The sequence below is a fragment of the Bufo gargarizans genome, chromosome 4 (assembly GCF_014858855.1).
Source record: "Bufo gargarizans isolate SCDJY-AF-19 chromosome 4, ASM1485885v1, whole genome shotgun sequence".
NCBI lineage: Eukaryota > Metazoa > Chordata > Amphibia > Anura > Bufonidae > Bufo > Bufo gargarizans.
The window spans coordinates 304,016,728-304,041,244 of record NC_058083.1 but is presented as its reverse complement, the minus strand read 5'-3'; the positions used below and the strand labels follow the sequence as shown (position 1 = coordinate 304,041,244).

At 40.2% G+C, this 24,517-nt stretch overlaps 1 protein-coding gene across 1 annotated transcript in view; it reads left to right on the top strand.

Moving 5' to 3' along the window:
• The window catches only part of LOC122935391 (titin homolog), an 848,771-nt gene that overhangs the window by 287,884 nt on the left and 536,370 nt on the right, over positions 1 to 24,517 (top strand). Inside the window, exons 15-20 of the mRNA XM_044291163.1 lie at positions 498 to 524; positions 3,695 to 3,721; positions 4,589 to 4,630; positions 6,847 to 6,873; positions 9,843 to 9,887; positions 11,737 to 11,781. Coding sequence (XP_044147098.1) covers positions 498 to 524; positions 3,695 to 3,721; positions 4,589 to 4,630; positions 6,847 to 6,873; positions 9,843 to 9,887; positions 11,737 to 11,781 — 213 coding nt within the window. The remainder of the gene's footprint in view (positions 1 to 497; positions 525 to 3,694; positions 3,722 to 4,588; positions 4,631 to 6,846; positions 6,874 to 9,842; positions 9,888 to 11,736; positions 11,782 to 24,517) is intronic.

Genomic DNA, 24,517 nt, shown 5'->3' with positions numbered 1-24,517 from the left:
CTTATGGCTCTTTCCAATAGCATAAACCTGATGTAGTAGTAGAGGACATTCATATTTTTCATTCATAGGCCTCATGCACACGACCGTGCCGTTTTTTTGCGGCCCGCCAGCAATATAAATGCCTATTTTTGTCTGCGAAGCGCGGACAAGAATAGGACATGTTATATTATTTTAGTGGGGCCGCGGAACAGAGCCACGGATGCGGACAGCACGCGGACTGCTGTCCGCATCTTTTGCGACCCCTATTGAAGTGAATGGGTCTGCATCCGAGCCGCCAAAACGGCGGGTCAGATGAGGACCCAAACAACGGTCGTGTGCTTGAGGCCTTATCCTTTTCTGATACTGGTTCCATCATTTCCATTGCTCCAGTTTTATCATCATAATATCATCATTGTTGTTGTTTTCCATAAAACAAAGCAAAGCTTGTATCAGTGGAAAACATCTAATTCATAAAGCATGTCGTTATAGGATTCATTTATTTCTCTTTTTTTCTGCAGAAGAACCAGAACCTTTACCAGTTAAAGGTAAGAACAAATGCATTCTGTAATCTGAACAAGTGCTACTATGCTGATTATAGTGTCAAAACCTTATACGGGGATCTGTCATCTCTCCTGACATGTCTGTCTTAGTAAATGATTTAATTTTGCATAATATACCAATTTCTTGTAACTCTGCATTGTGCCATTCCTCTATTATTCCACTCAGCAATGTATGAATAAGTTGGCAACTGGGTGTTACCGTAATAGCAAGGGATGTCACTGCACACAATGACATTGTCCATTCATTGGTTGTCAATGTATTCAAAATTACCAGGAGGAATAGCAGAGGGACAACACAACACAGAGTTATGAGAAAAGATGACACTAGAATTGTTATTTCATGGAAAATAAATATATTTATGATAACAGACATTTCAGGAAAGCAGATAGGTCCTCTTTGACACTGGCCTTAAAAACCTAGGGGGTCATTTATCAAACTGGTGTAAAGTTGAACTGGCTTAGTTGACCATAGCAACCAATCAGATTCCACCTTTCATTTTTGACAGCTCCTTTGAAAAATGAAAGGTGGAATCTGATTGGTTGCTATGGGCAACTAAGCCAGTTCTACTTTACACCAGGTTGATAAATCACCCTTCTAGTGTTTAGGTGCTCGAAACCTTAAAATGACATTAATACTACAGAAATTCCAATAATTCTATGATGTTGAAATAAATAATTCAAATTATTATTCCGTCTTTCCAATCTTTATACTACAGTCAAATTCTATTAAATGATTTAATATATGTTTGATTAAATCATGATAATGGAACCAACAATGTAAGGAAAATGTGGATGTAAAAAAAAAATACAGTAATTCCCTACCATTTTTGTTTTCTTTCTTATTAAAAAAACAGTTTTCAATGTTTTTTTGTTTTTTTTTTGCTTAAAGTGGTATCCCAGGATTTTAAAAATGGTGGCCTTTCCTTGCAGTTCTGCTAGCATTTACTTCTGTGGGAGCAATGCTGTGGTTACCAGCTGCATCTAAGGCTACATTCACACGACCGTAAGTGTGTTGGGGTCAGTATATTGCGGATCCCCAAAAACAGATGCATTTTACGGACCATACATGGCTGGAGCTATATAGAAAATGCCTATTTTTGTCCCCGACTGGGGACAAGAATAGGACATGCTCTATGTTTTTGTGTTGAAACTAATGGTCCGGCATCTGATCAGCAAAATTGCAGAACGGATGGATACCCATTCATAAGGTTGTCCCGGCATTAATATCCCGCCCCGGAGCTACTCTGAAGCAGCTGATTGGCAGGGTGTTGGGTGTCAGACTCTCACTGATCTGATATTAATTATCTATTCTCAGGATAGGTTATTAATTTTAAAATCCTGGAATACCGCTTTAAGGCTTCTTCCACACGAACGTGTGCGCCCGGTGGTCGTGCCGTGGCCAGCAAAATGCGGGCCGCAATGCACGAACACTGACCGTGGGGCAGCCGCAGAGGATAGCGGACCCATTCACTTTAATGGGTCTGCGATCCGGCTGTTCCGCAAAAAGATATGACATGTTCTATCTTTTTGTGGAACGGAAGTACGAGACTAAACCCCACGGAAACACTCTGTAGTGCTTCCGTAGGGTTCCGTTCCGTTCTTCCATCTGCACCATTCCGCATCTCCGGATTTGCGGACCCATTGAAGTGAATGGGTCCGCATCCATGATGCACAATGCACACAGAACGGTGCCCGTGTATTGCGGTTCCGCAAATGCGGTCCGCAATACCGCAATGGGACACCTACGGTCGTGTGCAGAAGAATGAATGTGTCTATCCAAATTACCTGTTGTATCAACCTGTTGAATCAAGGGCAACTAAGGAGCTCAAAAAATTGCATAATGTTATCAGATTAGTACACCGATGAATTATTTACAGTGGTAACAAATAATACAATTTTTAGATTATTGGTGGAATTTTAAACATTACAGATAATTATTATTTATCTTTTTGTAAATAATTATTTTTCAATATTTTATAATGCTCTGAAAGAAGTTTTCTGGGTTTATGTAAAACCTAATATACATTGGGGGAGATTTATGAAGTTTCTACACCCATTTTCTGGAGTAGAAAGGTGACCAAAGGTCACAATTTTTATCGCAAGTGCTGGAGTAGACTTCAGTTCAGATTACAGTTGTGGTGCAGTTGAATATGTGCCATAATTATTCACACTGGAGCGGACAAGTTAAATTTAGACAACTCCACTCTTATTAAATCTTCTGTTTCTATTTCTCATCTATTTTCAAGATCCTTGTTTACTGTCAGTGAATGAAAACAGTGACAGTCATACATTCATAGGCTTAAGACTGAGGACATAGCTAGTCCTGCTCCCAGCTGAGAACTGGATACATTGTTATAGAGTCTGGGCAATGATTTTTTGTGAAATACCCCACCAGCTTAGGGTACTTTCACACTAGCGTTTTTCTTTTCCGGCACTGAGTTCCGTCAAAAGAGCTCAATGCCGAAAAATAACTGATCAGTTATATCCCCATGCATTCTGAATGGAGAGTAATCCGTCCAGGATGCATAAGGATGTCTTCCGTTCAGTCATGTTGACTGATCAGGCAAAAGAGAAAACCGAAGACTTGCCTGATTGCCGGATCCGGCATTTTTTTCCATAGGAATGTATTAGTGCCGGATCCGGCATTCATAACCGAGAAAAAAGGTGAAATAAATAAATGCCGGATCTGGTTTGCCGGATTTTCTGACTGATCAGGCATTTTTAAGAATGATCAGGATCCTGATCAGTCTTACAAATGCCATCAGTTGGCATACGTTTTTCCGCCAACGGAACTGCTTGCCGGATCACTATGCCGCAAGTGTGAAAGTAGCCTTACACCACTCTTCTTGTTTGTTCAGTTTCAAGTGCAGACTGTTTAGCGCAGAAAGTGTTGCCTAGACTGGATACAACTGAGAGCAGAACTACTGTATGCAAGGGTATTACTGTTCACTGACAAAGCAATATCTTGAATATGATGGGAAACACCATACAAATAGTTCACCTCTTTGCTTCAATGTGTGAGGAATGTACATGCTGTTTCAACAAATCTAGCATATTGTGTAATAAATGTGTACTATAAAGACCAAAAAACGTATACTTAGTCCATTTATGCTATTTGCTATATGCAGATAATATTTATGTGTATTTTTCCCCAGCAAAAATTTCTAAACTGAAGAAAACAAGTATGTCAACCTGCTCAATAATACCTTGCAGCTTCCCATCATTACTTAAGGCTTAGCTTTTACTAACACAAATGCTGAAATCTGTGTACTCTGCTCCCGGTTAAACAGGACAGAGGTGTTAAACAGTTTTGTAATATACTTTATTGGGGGAAATTTGTTACTTTGTACTAGTGTAAAGAGTCTTCTTATCAAAGCTCTGAGCGTTGCTAACGAGAGTCTGTCTTCAGTCTTCAGCGTCCTACTGAGCACTGACGATTCCTGTGAGCAACAAGTCACATAGGCAGGGTAATGGGGAATGGGGTAGTGACAAGAGGCCACTGGAAGCCTCTGTTACATTGAGGCGTTCTCACTGCTCAGTAAAACGCTAAAGACCGACTCTCCTTAGAAATTCCCAGAGCTTTGATAAGAAGACTCTTTACACCCTATTTTCTAGTACAAAGAAACTTATTTTCCTAATAAAGTATATTACAAAATGTTTTGCCTCTTTCTCCTTGTGTACAATGAACTGGCTCCTCTTCTGGAATTGTACAGAGTAATGAAGAACACGAGGAAACTGGCTAATGACATAACCTTTTGATGCCGACAAAAATCAGGAGACATGTAGAAGGAAAAAACTGTGGTGAATGGACACCAGTGGTGGACTCCAGTGGTGGACTCCTTTTGAAGGGGTAAACATATTACCATGGTGGTGGGGAGATCCCAGTATTCCCACTGAAACAAAGTATCTTTTTTTCAATTTTGCTCAGACACTGTCAGTTACTATCACATTACTTCTGCAAAAATGACTGGCATGTAATTCAGCCTAACAATTTGTAAAAATGTTAAATAATTGGTATATTGTATCTGTTTCTTTCTTTCCATTTTTAGAAGAAAAAGCTAAGGAGAAAAAGCTTTCCCCAGTAAAAGAAGGTAGGAATGTGCATACTGTATTTACAGTATATGATAGAAAACAGGGATGATGAAAGGGGTCTTTTTAAGCAGCTTCTGAAAGGCAATATAACCTGACTGGCTGGACTTCATTTTTTAATGGCAGCTCATGCTTTGATCCAAATTTCTGTATTGCTCCATTGTATTGAAGATACAAATGAAGCAGCTTTGCAGTTAGCCTTAGGCCCCTTGCAGACGAGTGTGTCCGGATTAGGTCCGGATACGTTGCAAATCATGCGTGATTTCACAGGCAAAGTCATTGAGTTTTTCCTGCGATCGTGTTCAGTTTTTATTGCGCGGGTGCAATATCTGTTAGCAACCATCCGTGAAAAACGCATCGCATCCGCACTTGATTGCGGATGCGATGCGATTTTCACGCAGCTCCATTCACTTCTATAGGGCCAGCTTGAAACCCACAGAATATAGAACATGCTGCAATTTTCACGCAATGCAGAAGTGATGCATGAAAACCAATGCACATAAACACAGCCCCATTGAAATGAATTGTCCGGATTCCGTGCGGGCGCAATGTGTTCGCATCACGCATTGCACCCGTTCATGTGAAAAGGGCCTTAAAGGGAATATGTCACCTAGTTTTACCCTATAGAGCTGTGGACATGCACGGATAGCTCTCTGCTAGCATGTCCGCAATATACATGTCCCATAGGGCTGTGTGGTTTTATTTAGTTTAAAAAATGATTTCATTGATATGTAAATAAGCCTAGTAAGGTGCTCAAGGCGTGGTTACTTACGGTTAAGGAGCACAGCCACGCCCCCTGTGAAGGAGCCCAGCACGCCTGCATCCAGGAATCTCCTCCTTGCTCACGAAGTTACAGTGTCGTAATCTCACCATGCGCGAGCTAACGCATGCGCAGTTCATTCACTGAAGCTGATGCCAGCAAAGGGAACTAACACTTTGCTGGCACTGCACATGCGCCAGCTTGCGCATCGCGAGATTACCGCACTGTAACTTCGTAAGCAAGGAGGAGATTCCTGGATGCAGGCGGTGCTGGGCTCCTTCACAGGGGGCGTGGCTGGGCTCCTTAACCGTAAGTAACCATGTCTTGGGCACCTTACTAGGCTAATTTACATATCAATAAAATCATTTTTTAAATGAAATAAAACCACACAGCCCTATGATACAGGTGTATTGTGGACATGCTAGCGGAGATCTATCAGTGCATGCTCGCAGCTCTATACGGTAAAACTAGGTGACAAATTCCCTTTAATTGAAAAAATATATATACCGGTACTTTCCAAAAATGGTAGAGTATCATTTGGTAGAGTTTTTTTTTTTTCTTCTTTTTTCATGTGGTTCAGATTAATATAGATTGAAATCTATCATCTACAATCTACAATGCAAATCTACGTGACTCCATTGTTGCAGACTACAACTGATACCTGTGTAGTCTGAACATGCAGTCAAATTCCCTTCCATACTTATTTCAATTATAAAACTTGCAATCTAAAAATGGAAGGTGGATGTGTTTATACATAAAATAAACTCTTTATAAAGTTGTATTATGTAGATTATTAAAGATTTCAATTATACATATGGTTCAGTATATACATATACTTTCAGGTAAGGGCTCATGCACACAACCATATGCATTTTGTGGTAGGCAAAAAATACGGATGACGTCTGTGTGCATTCCGTATTTTACGGAGCAGCTGGCCCCTAATAGAACAGTACTATCCTTGTCCATAATGCAGACAATTTTAGGACATTTTAAAAAAAATTGCGGAACAAACATACGGACATACGGAAATGGAACGCACACAGAGTAACTTCCGTTTTTATGGTTCCGCATACAGTCCGCCCCAAAAAATGGAACAGACACAAAAAGAAAATAGGTTTGTGTGCATGAGCCCTAAGGCAGATATCAAAATTTGAGGAGGTTCTGTCGCCTTATGGGATTTCTGTTTCAGTAACTACTTGTATTCCTCATGAAATAGCAATTCTGCAGCATTTTTGTTCTTAAAATTTTGCATTATGACATTATGTGGACACAATTATCTACGAAAAGAGACATGTCAGGAGTGGTGACGCCTCTTCTTTAACAAGTAACACATTTAGATGTTAGCCATTTTTGATAAGAGTTTGCTATAGCCCTGTATACATTGCAGTATAATTCCAAGAAAGATCTTGCAGCCAAAACTATGCATTCAAAAGTCTGATAACACATTTATTCCTGCAGCAAAATCTATGAAAATTAAGAAGACAAGTATGTCAGTAATGTAGATTTAATTACTGCTGAAGGCTATTTGCTGCACTAACAAGTATAGGGGTGTCCAATGTAATAACATTTTAAAATACTGCTATTTTTTATTTTTATGCTGCACATTTTAAGTTGATAAGCCTTTATGACTGGCGACCTAGTGCATGAGAAGAATATTGCTTATGTGTCACCCTACTGCTATGCTTACAGAGGTTTTGCCAAGTTTCTAAGCTATCCACTATCTTGTGTACAGGGATTACTGGGAGTCTGACTGCTGGGACCCCTAGCCATCACAAGAACATGGGGATTGTCCCATTCCCCAATTCTGATGGAGAGGTAGGTCATCCATGAACATTGCAGCTCCATTTATTTTCTATGGGAGCGCTGGGGACAGCCTAATACAGTGCTCAGCTATCTCTGGTGCTCCCACAGAGAATTCATGGAGAGGCAGTGTGCATGCACAACCTGGCACTTCATCAGATCGGGGGAACAGGGCTCCCATTCTTGGGATTGCGATGGTCATTAAACCCTTAGTGACCACACGCATTTTTTTAAAATTGCATTCCAAGAGCTATAACTTTATTGTTTTTTAATCAATGTACTTGTAGGAGGTCTTTTTTTTTGTAGGATAGTTATAGTTTTTAATGCCCCATTTTCGGTAAATGTATAAAACCCTTTGTTTGCGTCAGTAAAAAGGCAAATTAGTGGTTACTAAGAGGTTAATAGAAAAATGATTTCTGAATTATACCAGCAAATTCTTAAGGAAAATGTCAAGACATCTGTATCTGTGAACTGAACTGCAATAGAACATGGGTCATGCAGCTAGAAAATGACCCTTAGCACATGTCGTTCTACCAAATGAATAAAGTTAAAGTTTTGGAATGGCCAAGTCAAAGTCATGACCTTAATTTATTAGAAACATTATGTTATGAAATGAGCTGAAGTGATCAGCAATGTTCTTTTTGGAGAACAACTTTCTCCTTGCAGCCCTGCCACACCATTGTTGTTAGGTGTTCTAATGGTGGACTCATGAACATTAGCTAACATGAAAAAGTCCTTTATTTGCTTAGAAGGTACTTTGGGTTCCTTTGTGACTTTGTGTTCTGTGATATGCCTCGCTGTCTGTGTGATCAATGTTGGTCAACCACTCCTGTGAAGGGTAGTAATGGTCTTGAATATTCTTCAATTTGTCTGACTGTAGGCTGATAGTCAGTCCAAAGTCTTTAGAGATGGTTTTATAGCCTTTTTCAGTGCGCTGAGCATCCATAGCTCCTCTTCTGAGGTCCTCAGAAATCTCCTTTGTTCCTGTCAGGATACACTTCCACAAATGTGTTGTGAAGATCAGACTTTGATAGATCTCTGTTCATTAAATAAAATGGGTCGCCCACTCACACCTACAAATAAGTATACACAATTCTAAAAGATTCACAAACTTTCAAGCCCTACTGTATGTATCAGGAGTACATTTTTATATGATGTCTATAAATAAATAAATACATGACGCTCACATTCTGTATGGTCTATGTGAAAAGCTGTGCAGATTGAGCACATGGCTTTGCTGTATGCATGACCCCTTAAAGAGGACCTATAACCTCTCCTGTTGTGTCTGCGTTAGCAACTTATTGGATTCCCAATGTAAGATCAATTGTGGGGAATCTATTTTTGCGACTATATTATGTGCCATTCCTTTATTATTCTTGCTAGAAGCTATGCTTGAATTAATAGCAGTGTGCAATGAAGGTTCACATGGATATTACCAGTTGGGTTTTTTTCCCTGCACAGTCTGATGCTATCCAATGAGTGCTGCCAGTGTCAGACTATGCCTGACTACATATCCCCAATAGGTAACACTCATCTTGGCCCTTCCTTGAAAACTGCTAGCAATTCCTTTACAAAGTCCTACGTGGAATTATAGAGAAATAGCACAACATAGAGTCATATGAATAGATGCTCTACAATTGTTATTACATGGGAAATGCAAGTAGCTACTTAAAGAGACACATCAGGAGAGGTGCAAGGTCATTTTAAAGAGGTTTCCTGAGACATCACTATTGATGACAAGTTCTGGCACAAAGCTCCGGCTGAGACTTAAGATGGGCTGATAAACTTTCTATTGAACCCGTCTTGTGCAGCTAGGACAAACAGTGCTCTATATCAGCACCTTATCTCCTCGGTTTAGTGATCTCAGCATACAGACCCCCAACATTTGATATGTTTTCTATAACATATCACATGTTTTAATAGTGATATTACAAATTAGGAATGCTTTCAGTATTAGGAGTTACTTCTGGCTATTTATCAATTTTGTTTTGTTTCTGTTGCTGTTTGTGGAATTAAAACCTAATCGGGCAGATTTACTAATCCAATAGATGCACCAGATTTATCATAGTGGCCCATGCTAGATGATACATTTACACCACCTATTGGTTGCTTTATTTAGCATTATTATTTTGCATCAACATTTTAGCAGACAGTACATCTTCTAAGCCACCTCTCTTTCGTTCTCCCTTCATCTAAAGCTATGCTCTTTGTCTAGCAAGGAACAAAAAGTGTCCTAAAGTACATAATATATGTGGCGCATTGCAAGTACATTTGTTCTTTGGTGCACATTAAATTCTGGAATATTTAGCTTAATAAATCTCCCCAATCTGTTTAACTGAGTCTTCTGTGCAGAGAATACGCCTCAAAATGTAGCTTCATTGTATCGATTTGCTTTTCCCCTTGAGAACATATAAATGTGCCACTTTAAATTGCTTTATTGCTTTTCAACCGGCGCTTTGTGTGACATATTTATTCTGTTTTTATTGCATATTTAACACGATCATTTCAGATAAGGCAACTTCAGCTCAAACAATTACATAAAATTATACATATGCTTTCATTTTTAGAGATGTAGAAATAAAAAACTTTGTATCAATAAACAAATTATAACACAAAAATATATTTAATTCTGATATGATTCTTATTCTATCTAGAAAAAGAGAAACCCAAAGAAGAAAGACTTTCAACTATAAAACAAGGTAAGCTAGTAGATGTACAAGAGTCATTAGGAGTTTTATCAAGTAATTATGACTGAGGATTGCCTTATCATTTTACTGTATCTGTATAAAAACAGCAGGATCAACCCTAGAAAACCAGATATACTACTTGGTAAGTTTGATCTTGCTGACTAAAATAATATCTGTCTTGCGAAAATTGGTTGTGGCATTACTGAGAAAATAATACTTGTAGGGGGTCATTTACTAATCTAAAATACGCTTAAATTAGGCATATTTCAGGCGCAGATAACGACACAACAGGTAATTGCGTTGCTATCTGCGCCTTTTCCCCCCGCTCATGCCAGGCCTAAAATTGTAGGGGGCAGGAAAGGGGATGGGTTGGCAGGCCTGTCTCATTCATCATTTTCTACGCTGTTTTAGGCATAGAAAATTGTCCAAATATAAGGCAGCTCGGAAACTGTCTTACATTTAGAACTGGTGCTGGATGCGCCAAAGTTATGGAGAGGCCTACGCCTCTTCATAATTTTGGTGGATCCATCGCCAACTATGGGCCTTTATTAAGAACGGCATCTAAAATGCCGGTTTTAATAAATGTGCCCCCTAGTCTTTATAAATAGTAGGGCTCGGTGCACTGAGGGGCATGGCCAACACTGGAAAGTTGAGTAGTTAGGCCACACCCCTTGGTACACGGAAGCCCCCATTTGCATAAAAATAAAAGTATTTTTTTTTATTATAGAACACTAGAATCTGATTAGTTGCCATGAGCAACTAAGCCAGTTTTGTTAAGGGTACTTTCACACTATTGTTTTTCTTTTCCGGCACTAGGGGCTCAATACCGGAAAAGAACTGATCAGTTTTAGTCCCATGCATTCTGAATGGAGAGAAATCCGTTCAGGATGCATCAGGATGTCTTTAGTTCAGTCACTGAATGGCGTTTTTGACGGAGGAAATTCCACAGCATGCTGCAGTATTATCTCCGTCCAAAATTCCAGATCAGTTGCCGGAATGCCGGATACGGCATTAATTTACATTGAAATGTATTAGTGCCTGTATTAGTGCATTAAAAATACTGCAATGGCGGATCCGTCCTTCCAGTCTGCTCATGCGCAGACTGGTAAAAATGTGAAAAAAATATATATAACGGATCAGTTTCTCCAGATGACATCCAGAGAGACGGATCCATTCTTGCAATGCATTTGTAAGATGGATCCATCTACAAATGTTGTCCGTTTGCTTTCAGGCGATGGAACTGCTTGCTGGATCACTTTGCCGCAAGTGTAAAAGTAGCCTAAATCTACCTCATTGTGTTCAAAATGGCACTCAATTTTTCTCTGACTATTTGGGGAATAGATCAATCAGTCATTAATAATGCCTAGCCTTCATTAGCAACTTTTAGCACTTTGATTATACCAGTGATCTGATTTTGAGATATATGGGTCTTTACATTTGGTATTGATTTATCGTCATTTATCGTGAAGAACAGCTAAATGTACCAAATTGATCTTTTAGCGATATTGTGATTGTGGTGTTTTTTTCTTGTGTATACTACTTTTAGTCTATACTAGATATAGTACTAAATACTAGTGATTTTTAGTCATACTTTTAAAGCAACTCTTGAAAGGACCTTTGCAAAGTAAGAAAAATTGTGTCACAAGCTATTTTGGTCAAATGGTGTTTTGGCATTGCAAGCCATGCCTGGTTCAAGATGCATAAGCAATTTGGGTCATGCACTGGTCAGAATTTTAACATGATGGGAATAATTCTATTTTGTTTGTAACTCTTTGTAACCCTTTGAAATGCTGAAAAAATTCTATAGGCACATGCAGTGCATAAAATCCCCTAAAATGTGTTTATTTTTCTCTATGCCTAGAGCCAGAAGTGCCTAAAGTTGATGAATCTATGCCTGCAAAGGAAGGTAAGTCATTTTTGTCCTGTCTAGTAATTTTCCTGACAATAAAAAAAAAACCTTAAAGGGGTTGCCCCTTTGGAAAATATTGTTTATGGCCAAATGCAGCCCATAATTATAAACATTTTTTGTGTTTACAGTTACACATAAAAAAATGCTTATACCCTCAGATATCCCAGGAATAATGTTAGGATCAAATCATCTACGGATTCTATCTCTACCATTGCAATACTATAGATATGTCCTTCCTTATGTTTCTCCTCTTGGTTCAACATGTTCTGAGATGAGATGACCTGGCTGTGATATTCCATCACAAGATGTCCATCCTATATGTGTTTATGTACAGCCATCCACTTGTTTTGATGTGTAGTCTATCAAGGTTTTTGCTGGCAGGTAGTGATAATAATGTATTAAATTTACTATTAAAGTAGAACTCCTGCAAAAAAAAATTAGGGGCATATTTATTAAGACAGGCAGTTATACCCACTTTTTTAGACCTCGCATGAGCAAAGAAAAAGTTGAAGATTCTGCCACACCATGGCGTGCACAAAAGTGTATATTTTCTCCCCTTTGAGGTTGAGGTAGAACCATGATGCCAGTAAATGTCTGGGAAGTTAAATTCTCCCATTATGACCACTATACCAGCTTGTGCAGCCTGCTTTATTTGGTTATACAGGTGCATTTCTACCTCTCTGTGATGTTAGGGGTCTATAGATTCCACCAAGTATTATTTTTTCAGTGTTTTTATCCTTTAAACTTTCACCCATAAGGTTTCCACATCCTCATCTACAATTGCCTCTTCACACTTGTCTTCAGATCACTCATCACATACAGGCACACGCTACCTCCTTTTCTATTGACCATATATTTCCTAAATAGTGTAAAACCCCTAATATTTACAGCCCAGTCATGCGAAGAATCCAACCATGTCTCAGCCACACCAACTACATCTATGCGTTCTTCTAGTACCATAGCCTCCAGCTCCCCCATTTTTCTAGCTAGACTTCTAGCATTTGTGAAAATACATTTTAAATTACTATTACCTGTAAAGTGAATATCTGGGATTTTTTAGTTACCTTGGTTGATGTTTGTATGTAACAGGTTCTTGTTACCAGCAGTTATATTTTTCATAAGTGTATAGTTGTGCCCAGTCTTCTCCCTACTTTCCTCACTAACCCCAGCCCCCGCTAAATCCCCACTGTCCCTTCTATATCCCGCTCTCTATCTGCACTAACACCTTTTTAGTATGACCCCCCCCACCATCCCCCCAGATCTTAGTTTAAAAGCTCCTCCAGTCGTCTAACCATTTTTTCCTCCAGGTCAGTTGCACCTTCCCCATTAAGGCGCAGTCCGTCCCTACTGTAGAGCCTGTAATCGACCGAGAAGTTGGCCCAGTTCTCCATGAACCAAAACCCTTCCTTCCTGCACCAGCTTCTGAGCCACTTATTTAACTCCCTAAGCTCCCGTTGTCTCTCTGGTGATGCTTGTGGCACTGGAAGTATTTCTGAAAACACTACCTTGGAGGTCCTGGACCTGAGCTTCTTTCCTAGTTCCCTAAAATCATTTTTAAGGACCTTCCATCTCCCCCTGCCAATGTGTACCATGACTGCTGAGTATTCCCCAGCCTCACCCAGCAATTTGTCAATCTGATCCGCAATATACCAAACCCGAGCACCCGGCAGACTACACACTGTTCGGCATTCACGGTCTTGGCGACAGATGACCCTGTCTGTCCTTCTAATAATAGAGTGCCCAACCACCAGCATCTGTCTGACCTTTGCTGCACTCCTTTTCCGATCATTCCTGCAGGGGGCATCCTCCTGGTTGCTATGAGAAACACCCTGCTGCAGTGTTGCTGGCCCTGGGCTTTCATCCCTATTATCAGCCAAACAGGCTTTTTTACTAGGGTGTTACAGCTCAGGAGTAGCCTCCCTGGCACTTTTCCCTCTCCCCCTTCTACCTTCATTAACCCAACTGCTGACCTGATAGTCCTAATCCTGCCCTCCTCCTCCCAAAATATATATTTTTAAGTACTAAAATAAAATAAAACCTATACCAATTTGGTACACAGTAAATGTACCGACCAGCAAAATAAGGATGTAATTTGAATGTTAGCTCACCATTATATCAAAATCCAACAAATCTTTGCAAAATTCAGCTTCTTTTCTAGTTTTACACGTTATTTAAATAAGCAATGCCATTAAAAGGACAACCTGTCCCACAGAAAACACGCCCTTAAACTACTGTATGTAGACAGAAAATGAAAACATTATGGCAAGGAAGTAAGGAAAAATGAAAATTAAAAATAGGCTGTTTCCTAAAAGAGTTAAAAAATAATGGGGTCAGTTGTGAACCTGTGAAACTGTGATGTAAATTAGAACTGGATTAGCTGCCTATAGCAACTAATCAGATTCCACCTTTCATTTTCCAAAGGAAATGTCAAAAATGAAAGGTGGAATCTGATTGGTTGCTATGGGCAACAAATCCAGTTCTACTTCACACCAGTTTGATGAATTACTCTATAAATTCTTATCAAACCGATAGGAATATGGCTTTAATGTTCATATTCTGTCTGGTGTTCAGAGATAAAGGCTATACATTGCCATTAGAACAGTAGCATTATAGTTCAGTGTAAAACTGAAAATAAGATAATGTGCAGCAGTGCTAAAATGTAACCCTGTAGAACAAAATCTGCTGAAATTTTTCATAAACACCAATAAAAAAAATGATTTTTAGCCGAAAATTAGCAAAATGCAGTTATAAAGAAAAATTGTGCCCAAAGGTGTTTATAGCCTTTAAAGTCTGGATTGAATATAAGGGCAGCAGAAAAACTGGCAATAAGCCACAGACTGCATTGCCTCCAGTAAGAGGATAAACTCTGTCTAAATGTCTTCTCCTTTTATAGACACATTTATACACCGATAGTAAATGGAGTACAAAATGATGGCAGAATTATGTATTTTTTTTCTTCCTTTTTTCCCATCATAGGCCAATGTGGTTCTATTCAGGCCTTGCAAAAACATATTATTTTTCATTGTTTCATTGTCGCATTTCGAAAGCCATCCATTTTTTAAATTTTCCCATCAATGTAGCTGTATGTGGTCTTGAAGATGATTTGTATTTTTTAATAGCACCATTTTGGGGTACATCTAAGGCTACTTTCACACCTGCGTTCAGGTGTCCGCTCGTGAGCTCCGTTTGAAGGGGCTCACAAGCGGCCCTGAACGCAGCCATCTGGCCCTAATGCATTCTCAGTGGAGGCGGATCCACTGAGAATGCATCCGTCTGCCAGCGCTCAGCCTCCGCTCCGCTCAGTGAGCGGACACCTGAACGTTCGGGTGTCCGCCTGGCCGTGCAGAGGCGAGCGGATCCGTTCCAACTTATAATGGAAGTCAATGGGGACGGATCCGCTTGAAGATGACACCATATGGCTCAATCTTCAAGCGGATCCGTCCCCCATTGACTTTCAATGTAAAGTCTGAACGGATCCGCTCAGGCTAATTTCACACTTAGAAAATTTTCTAAGTTATAATGCAGACGGATCCGTTCTGAATGGATGCAAACGTCTGCATTATAGGAGCGGATCCGTCTGATGAAACATCAGACGGACCCGCTCCGAACGCTAGTGTGAAAGTAGCCTAACTTATTGACTAAATTTTATCTATTTATAGGAAGAAGATAAAAAAGCACAGATTTCCACATTGTTTTTTTTTTTTTATATCTTTGCTATATTTTGCTACTTTTACACAATGAAAATATTTTTTTTTAAAAGCAATGTTTATTAATATTTTAAGAGCCACAACTATAACTGCTTCCCAACAGCCGCCATATATGTACAGTCGATTTCAGGTCTTTAAAGGTGGCGCCTGCTTGAGAGTAGAGCTAATGCCATAGCTGTTTCAGATACCAGACATCCAGGGCTAATGTCTACGATCAGCAGTAATGCTGATCTCTGGAAATGTAACTCCTCAGATGCCATGGTCAAAAGTGACCACAGCATCTGAAAGACATAAAACCTGGAAGGAATGGGCAGGTTGAGATAGGGTAAGGCATTCCATTGAAGTATTAGGCCAAAGGCTGTACTAGGTTTCTAGGTTTATTAATGGAATATTCCAATTTAGGTTTGCAGGTGGCAGCACTGCATTGGAACACACTGATATTTGCATTCAGTAATTGATGCAATTCCATTGCTTTATTCAAATTGCCATCTATTGATTGATTAATGATCACTTGATTAATCGTACTAATGCAGAAAACAAATGTAATAGTTATATTTTTACCGCATAATGAATGCGGTAAAAACAAAATCCAGAAAACAAATTTTTCAATCCCATTCGGAACTATATTGTATGCAATATTAAATGGCGCCATTAGAAAGTATAACATGTCCTGTGAATGTCAAAATGTAAACATTATGGCTCTGGGAAGGCAGGTAGTAAAAAACGTTTCATTGGTACTTTTGTGGCGTACATTTTTTGATCTTTTTGGATTTTTTTTTATAGCTTTTTATTTATTTTTACCAAAATGTAACAGTACCCAGCTATGGATTTACAGCAGGAATTTAAAGTGATTTTCATTTTATTAATTTGGTGTGTAAATGACAGAAATGAATAACTAAATGGAGAGACATCTGTTTGTTTAGTGGATATATACTGTATATAATTTCTATAAATTATGTATAATTTATTTAAAGGCTAAAGTCAGCATATTCTATATAAATGGGTACGTTAACATTAAATGTTCCAATTTTAGTGCTTAAGTCAAGTCGCATTTCTGACGAGTAAAATTCAGGATACAGTTAGACTTTTAAATTGTACTGTAGTTACACTTGGCAGAACATGGCAGTTCTCAAAGGTGTTTGTGAAGATAACATGTTCGCTTCAAGGTTATTCTTTTTCCTTTTTTATTGTCATGGGAAACATCTTATATAACAATGTCACCCTTCTAAGAATCATTATTATTTTACTCATATCCACTGCATGCTTCACTTATGGCGTTAACCTCTGCATACAGTTAGTAAAGAAAAACATAATTGTCTGATAAACAGAGTAAGAAGGCAAGTGTTCAGCAACAGAAGAAAAAGTACAAGTTTACAAGTGCATTTTTTTTCTAAAATGACTGCTGCACGTGTGAGAACATAGAACAAAGAACTCTGGGAAGGCGGGATCACTCATAATGCCATGCATAAAGCCAATCAGCAGCCAGCTAGCCCTGTGATGTCACAGCCTTATAAATAGCCTCAGCCATCTTGGATTCTGCCATTTTCTAGTATATTTAGTGCAGGATTAGACATCAGCAGGCGCTAGGGACAATGCCAGAAAAAAACTTCATTGTGCTAAAAAATTATTTACATATGTTAAAAAGCCTTTTATGGCGTGTATTAGTGGAAAAAGAAAACATATACTTACCGTTTAGCGGTGCAGTTATATGTTCTAAAGCCCTTTTTGTTGTGTAATAGTGGCAAAATAAAAATGAATTTGTAGTTCAGCGGTGTAGTTATGTTCTAAAGCTTTTTGTGGTATGTATTAAAGGAAAAAGAAAAAATATATTTGCTGTTCATTAGTGCAGTTATATGTTCTAAAGTATTTTGTGGTGTGTAGTAGTGGAAAAAGAAAAATATATTTGCAGTTCAGCAGTGCAATTATATGTTATAAAGCCTTTTGTGGCGTGTATTAGTGGAAAAAGAAAAAAATATATTTGCTGTTCAGCAGTGCAGTTATATGTTATACAGCATTTTGCGGCATGTATTAGTGGAAAAAGAAAAAATATATTTGCCGTTCAGCAGTTCAGTTATAAGTTATAAAACGCTTTTTGTTGTGTAATAGTGGCAAAATATAAATATATTTGCCAATCAGCGGTGCAGTTATATGTTCTAAAGCCCTTTTTGTCATGTAATTGTGGCAAAAAAAAAATTGCTGTTCAGCGGTGCAGTTATATGTACTAAAGCCATTTTTGTTGTGTAATTGTGGCACAATAAAAATATAGTTGCCCTTCAGTGGTGCAGTTATATGTTCTAAAGCCTTTTGTGGCGTGTATTAGTGGAAAAAGAAAATATATATTTGCCATTTAGTGGTGCAGTTATGTTATACAGCCTTTTGTGGCGTGTATTAGTGGAAAAAGAAAAAATATATTGGCCGTTCAGTGTGTAGTTATATGTTATAAAAGCCTTTTTGTTGTGTAATAGTGGCAAAATAAAAATATATTTGCCATTCAGCTGTGCAGTTATATGTTCTAAAGCCCTTTTTGGTGTGTATTAGTGGGGAAAAAGAAAAATGGCTTATTACCCATTGTGTGGTGAAGTGAGAAAATTACAGCCCTTTTTGTTGTGCATTAGTGGCAAAAAAATATTTGCCGTTCAGCTGTGAAGTTCCATTGTACTACAGCCATTTACAGGGTGTATTAGTAGTATAGATACGTACGTCCTATTAGCCGTTCTGAGGTGTGATTGTTATATTTATTTTTGAGGGGTGTATTAATAGGAAAAGAATACGTCTTATTAGCCGGTCTGTAGTGAGCCGAAATTGTTATACTGCCATTGTTGGGGTGTAAATAAGTACGTGTTATTAGCTGTTCTGCTGTGAATTTACATTGTCATACAGACATTGTTGTGGTGTATTAATAGCAAAATTAAGTATGTGTTGTTAGCCGTTCTGCAGTGAATTTTAAATTGTCATTCAGTGGTGAAATTTGTTTGTGAAACAGCCTTTTTTGGGAAAATTTATGGGTGATTGTAGACTTCCTTTTGCTATATGGACTAAATTACATCGATTAGCCATTCAGTGGTGATTTTTTTTTTTTATGAAACAGCCTTTTTTCAGAAAATTGATGGTTGATTGTAGACTTTCTTTTGCTGTATGTACCGAATTACGTTGATTAGCCATTCAGTGGTGAAATTTCTTTGTGAAACAGCCTTTTTGGGGAAAATTGGTCAGTAGCTGTAACTACTAGTGTTGATCGCGAATATTCAAATCGCAAATTTTTATTGCGAATGTCGGCACTTCGAGAAATCGCGAAGATGTAGAATATAGTACTATACATTCGTAATTGCAGATATTATAGATTTTTTTTCATCATTAACCTCCCTTCTTGCTTGTGTGCCAATGAGAAGGCTGCAATATCTTTGTCAGAGCTTAGCAAAATCCTTAGCAATCAATAGGAAAGTTGCCTACCCCTTTACTATATAAGAAACTCCCCAGCAGCCATTTTCTGCTGTTTTTTTTTTTGCAGTTCTGAGTGAGAGAGCAGTGACATTTCTGTGCTCTGTGCTTTCATCTGAATTTAATTCTTAATCAAATTACATTAGTTAGTTAGTTAGTTAGCTCATATATATAATAGAGATAGTTAGTGGGAGATAGTGTAGGTTAGATAGTGATATAGTGTAGCTGATAGGTTCCAGTGCAGGGTGTTAGGTAGTGTTATAGGAATTATTGTTTCTCTGCTGTCCATACATACATGCTAAAGACATAGTACTGTGATTTCACAACAATAGTGCCGATTTGCGCAAAAATAATGACTGGAGATCACAAATTCAAGAATTCATTGAGAATATAATGGAAAAGATTTGCGAAATATCGCAAAAATGAATATTGCCTATGCACTAGTAACTACGGTCAAGGACAATATATGTCCTTTATGGCCCACTGGGTAAATGTGGCACCTGGCCAGCCACACCAGCAACTTGGCCAGGTGACGCAGTTTCCGCTTTCACGTTCTCACGCCGTTGGTTCTGCGACAATGTCCGCCTCTGCCACTTCATTGTTCTCAGCCTCCACTGCAGGGACAATTCACAATGCCCCTCCAGCATACCACATGTGCAGGGCATGGCGGTGTCACACTGTTCTACACCTCGCTTGCCTGGGAGAACGGAGTCCTTCATCAAGAAATCGAATCCTGGCTTTATATGCAACAACTCAAAATCGGAACCATGGTGACTGACAACGGTAAGAACATGGTGTCAGCGCTGCGTCAAGGAGGGCTCAGCCATGCGCCCTTGCATGGCACACGTGTTCAATCTGGTTGTCAAGCGGTTCCTGAAGTCTTCCAACCATCTGCAAGACATCCTAAAAATGTCCAGGAAACTTTGCATACACTTCAGCCACTCGAATACCGCAAAGCACACCCTCCTTGAGTTGTAGCGGCAAAACGGCATCCCCCAACATAGGCTGATGTGCGATGTTTCCACCCGTTGGAATTCCACCCTCCATATGTTGGACCGACTATAAGTACAGAGAAAGGCCATAATTTATTTCTTGATGATCCAAGCGGAAAGGAGTACTCCTCTGTGTAACGTTGATATCAGCCAATGGCAGCTCATATGTGACACCTGTTGTTTGCTCAGGCCCTTTGAGGAGGCCACGTTATTTGTCAGTCGCCAAGACTACGGGATGAACAACGTCATTCCACTGCTTTATGACTTGGAACAGATGCTGGTACATCTGGCTGGTAAGGGGACTGTAGACGTGGCGCCTAGATCTCATGGTCACATGAGTCCTGTGGGGGCTGAACTGGAGGAGGACCTTGGAGCACAAGCAATGTGTAGCAAAATTGGTGGTTTTTATACACAGGTGACAGGAGAGGAGGAGCAGGAGCAGCCAGAGGAGCTACAGGGCGATGAGAAAGACGAGGCAGAGGACCCAAACACACCGTGGCAGTATGCAGTGGACATGGAGGCAGGGAGTCCCTTCGAGTCACTTGCACAAATGGCCCGATGCATGCTCACTTGCTTGCGTAGTGACAGCCGGAATTGTCACCATTCGGTAGAGGGATGACTACTGGCTCTCCACCTTGTTGGACCCACGCTACCGAAAAATGGGGGCCTTTTTTACACCCGCTGAGAGGGAGGACAAACTGAACTACTATAGAGCCATCCTATGTAGTGAGTTGGCCGCTGCCTATCTGTGCCATCGTCCATCCTCTCGCAGGTCTGACCGGGGCCATATTCATCTCATGTTCCTCTGCCATGGCTGCTGTGGCAGGGTGGGTCGGAGCAGTTCCAGTTCCATCAGCAGCAACTTGAGTTTAGAATCACTGATGTGCAGCTTTCTTTACCCACATAGTGAAGTAACTACTCACCAGCAGCAGCAGCTAGACCTGTAGCAGGATCTGAACCAGCAGGTGGTGGCATACTTGGACAGTACCCTGCCACCCCACAATAAATGTCCACTGCACTACTGGGCATCCAAACTAGATTTGTGGCCGCAACTAGCAGAGTTTTCCCTGGAAAAGCTGTCCTGCCTCGCCAGGAGTGTGGCATAAGAGCGGGTGTTTAGATGGGGGGGGGCATAATTACCCCAAGAAGAACTCGTCTGTCCACCCAAAATGTGGAGATGAATCAGGCGTGGATCAGCCAGGATTTCCACCCACCAATGCCTGATGCATTAGACTAGATCATCCATGGTGCCACACCGCCAACACGTTGACAAAAAAGATTGGTTTCTTCTGGTTACCTGCCTCAGCTACTATTCTGATGCTGCCACTTACCTGATGCCACATATCTGATGCCAGCTGCTACTCATATTGCCACACACCTCCCCACTCTGTCACCGGGTCACTCTGTGGTCTCCTGATGCTGCCACCTCCCCACAACGTCACCTTGCCACTCTGTGGTCTCCTGATGCTGCTGCCACCTCCACACTATCATTGTGCCACACTGTGGCCTCCTGATGCTGGCGCCACCTCCACACTCTGACATTGTGTTGCTCTGTGGCCTCCTGATGCTGCCGCCACCTCCACACTTTAATTTTGCCACTCTGTGGCCTCCTCCTGATGCTGCCGCCACCTCCAGACTCTGTCATTGGTCCACTCTGTGGTTTTCTCATGCTGCTTTCACCTCACCACTATGTTATAAGGCCACTCTGTGTACTTCTCATGTTGTTCACACCCTCCCAACTTCATGACTGGGCCACTATTTTGCCTTTTGCCCTGATTGACATCATCATTTACAACAAATGTAGAAATTATATTCAGGCGGCACTCACCATTCGGTGCAACAAGCTTTTTTAATCCTCCAAAATGGATCATTAGGTTCATCAGAAGCTGAATACATTGAAAGCTGTGATTAGAACCATCAGAAGCTGAATACATCAATGGCTGAATACATCAGAATGCTGAGTACATGTATAAAGCTGAGTACATCAATGGCTGGATTCAAAAGCTGGGAGGAGACAGGCACCGCAAATTATTAAGGAGAGAGTGTTTCTTTGATCATCCAGTATGTCTGAAAGAGATTTGTTGTTTTTAAAAAATGTGTTTTAATACACTATACAGCACCGACTCTGGGGTGACGTCACACGAGGGCGCCGAGTTCTGCGGCGCAGCCAGTGACGTCACAGTTGTGAGACGCGGGAGCCGATGCTTAAATAACTGGCGTGGAAGTGCAGTTATACCAAAGGCCAGATAAAGCGCTGATGCGCGAAACGGCCGTCACCGAACCTCAACCACTGCATGTATGTAAGTCCGTCCCAAGCCACATTACAGTTTTATTCAGCTTTTGAATCCAGCCATTGACGTACTCAGCTTTATACATGTACTCAGCATTCTGATGTATTCAGCCATTGATGTATTCAGCTTCTGATGTATCTAATCACAGCTCTCAATGTATTCAGCTTCTAATGTACCTAGCGATCCATTTTGGAGGATTAAAAAAGCTAGTTGCACTGAATGGTGGTTGCCACCTGAATATCATTTCTACATTTGTTATTATACCGCTGTCGGCAGAGCACCACCAGGTAGCATATCAGCACATCCAGTGCGTTAATAGTGACGTTTTTTCAGCATTGAAAGGGGAAAGTCAGCAGTGCCACTAAATACTGTTTTCTAAATAATTGTAATTGACATCATAATTTATTTGTCCCCTCTCCTGATCTGTCAGAAGGAAGGAAAAATGAGCCACACAGCAGATCCTGTCTGTGTAGCAGCTGTAGTGCCTGTATGGTCCCATCAGATTTAGCTTGTGATTTGGTAGCCAAAAGCAGGAGTGGGTACAAAATACAGAAGACATGCAAATACTACCTTCACGTGTCATCTCTGTTTTACATCCCATTCTGCTTTTTGCCTTTAGCAATACTGATGGATTACTGACCAAATGCTGACCGAGTGAAGTCAGATGCTAAACAGACAGGATCCGTTTTTTGGTGGTTATTGTTCTCACAGTTTATAGGAAGGGCAAAATGATCAGTGACGTCAACACAAACTTACTGCTGACACACTCTCCACTCTATCGGGGGGCTCTACTTGTATAAGCATTTAATAGAACAGGGTCTGTAGACATCTATGTGGAATCAGCTGACGAGGGTGTAAATGGAGTGCGCTTCTTCTTGACGCTAACATCTACCTGTAAGGCTTAGTTCATACTTGAGTTATTTGGTCAGTTTAGGCCTCATAACTGCCCAGATAAGTGAAGTGTGCAGTGATTCTAAGAGTGACGCCTGCCATCTGCATGTCATACTGACTCACAGTATTATTTCACTACTAGATACTCCCTATGTGTGTTACTGAAAGGCACAGTGTTCTATAACACTATAAAGGCACTCTGCAGCCAGGAAAACTTTTTTTAACGTGATTAGCCTCAAATAAATTTGTATCAAACCAAATTTTGGGGAAAAATTCGGCGAACCAAATTTTCTAATTTTTCAAAAATTTGCTCATCTCTGGTTATAACAGAAAGCCATAATGGAATACATAATGCTGATGTGAACCCACCCTAGCAAGAAAGGTTTGCTGGAATTACAGAGGTATCATCTGTTGCAAACCTAAAAGCAGCAGTATAATGGCAAATTAAATCCCCAGTCAGTTCAGCAAGGTGTAATAGGATTGCTCCTGTTACCCAGGCTGTACACTTCCCTATTGGACCCTGTTCTCCTTTTATAGTGTGGAATAATTCCTTCCTATCTTTTCCCTACACTTCTAATAGTCTTTCCCTGAACTTCTATTCAGCCAAAAGAAAGTTTTAAACTCTTTTCTACCACTTTCCCTAGCACCTACTAACATTACTCCGTGCACTAAATACACTGGAAAATTGCTGAATCCAAGATGGCTGAGGCCCTTTTAGTGCTGTGACACCACAGGGGCTGGGTGACTGCTGATTGGCTGCATACATGGCATTGTGGGTGATCCCTTGTTCCCAGAATTCTTTGCTCCATGTCCTAACACACGCAGCAGCCATTTTAGGAAAGAATTTAATTTTTCCTGAAATTCAGATTTTATTCCACTACGTCAACTTCGATTCGCTCATCTCTAATTATATTGGCCAGATAGAGTATAAAATAGCATGTTATATCACATCACTCCATACAGAGAAATCACACAAAAAATATACAGTGTGGTATACCTTATTTTCCATTACCCTGGGTTCACACCTGAGCGTTCCTCAAACGCGCGTTTTACGCGCGCGTTTTTATGCGCGTTTTTTGTAATAGTAAACGCGCGTTTGACGCGCGTTTGTGTCATTGAGGCTGGGTTCACACCTGAGCGTTTTACAGCGCGTTCAAACGCGCTGTAAAACGCTTAAGACATGAAAACCAATGCTTCCCTATGGGAAGGGTTCACACCTGGGCGTTTTACAGCGCGTACGAACGCGCTGTAAAACGCCCGACGCTCAAACAAGTACTTGAGCTTCTTTGGGACGTTTTGACGCGCGTTTGTGGCCATAGGACACTGCAGTCAATGACACAAACGCGCGTCAAACGCGCGTTTACTATTACAAAAAACGCGCATAAAAACGCGCAACAAAAACGTGCGTAAAACG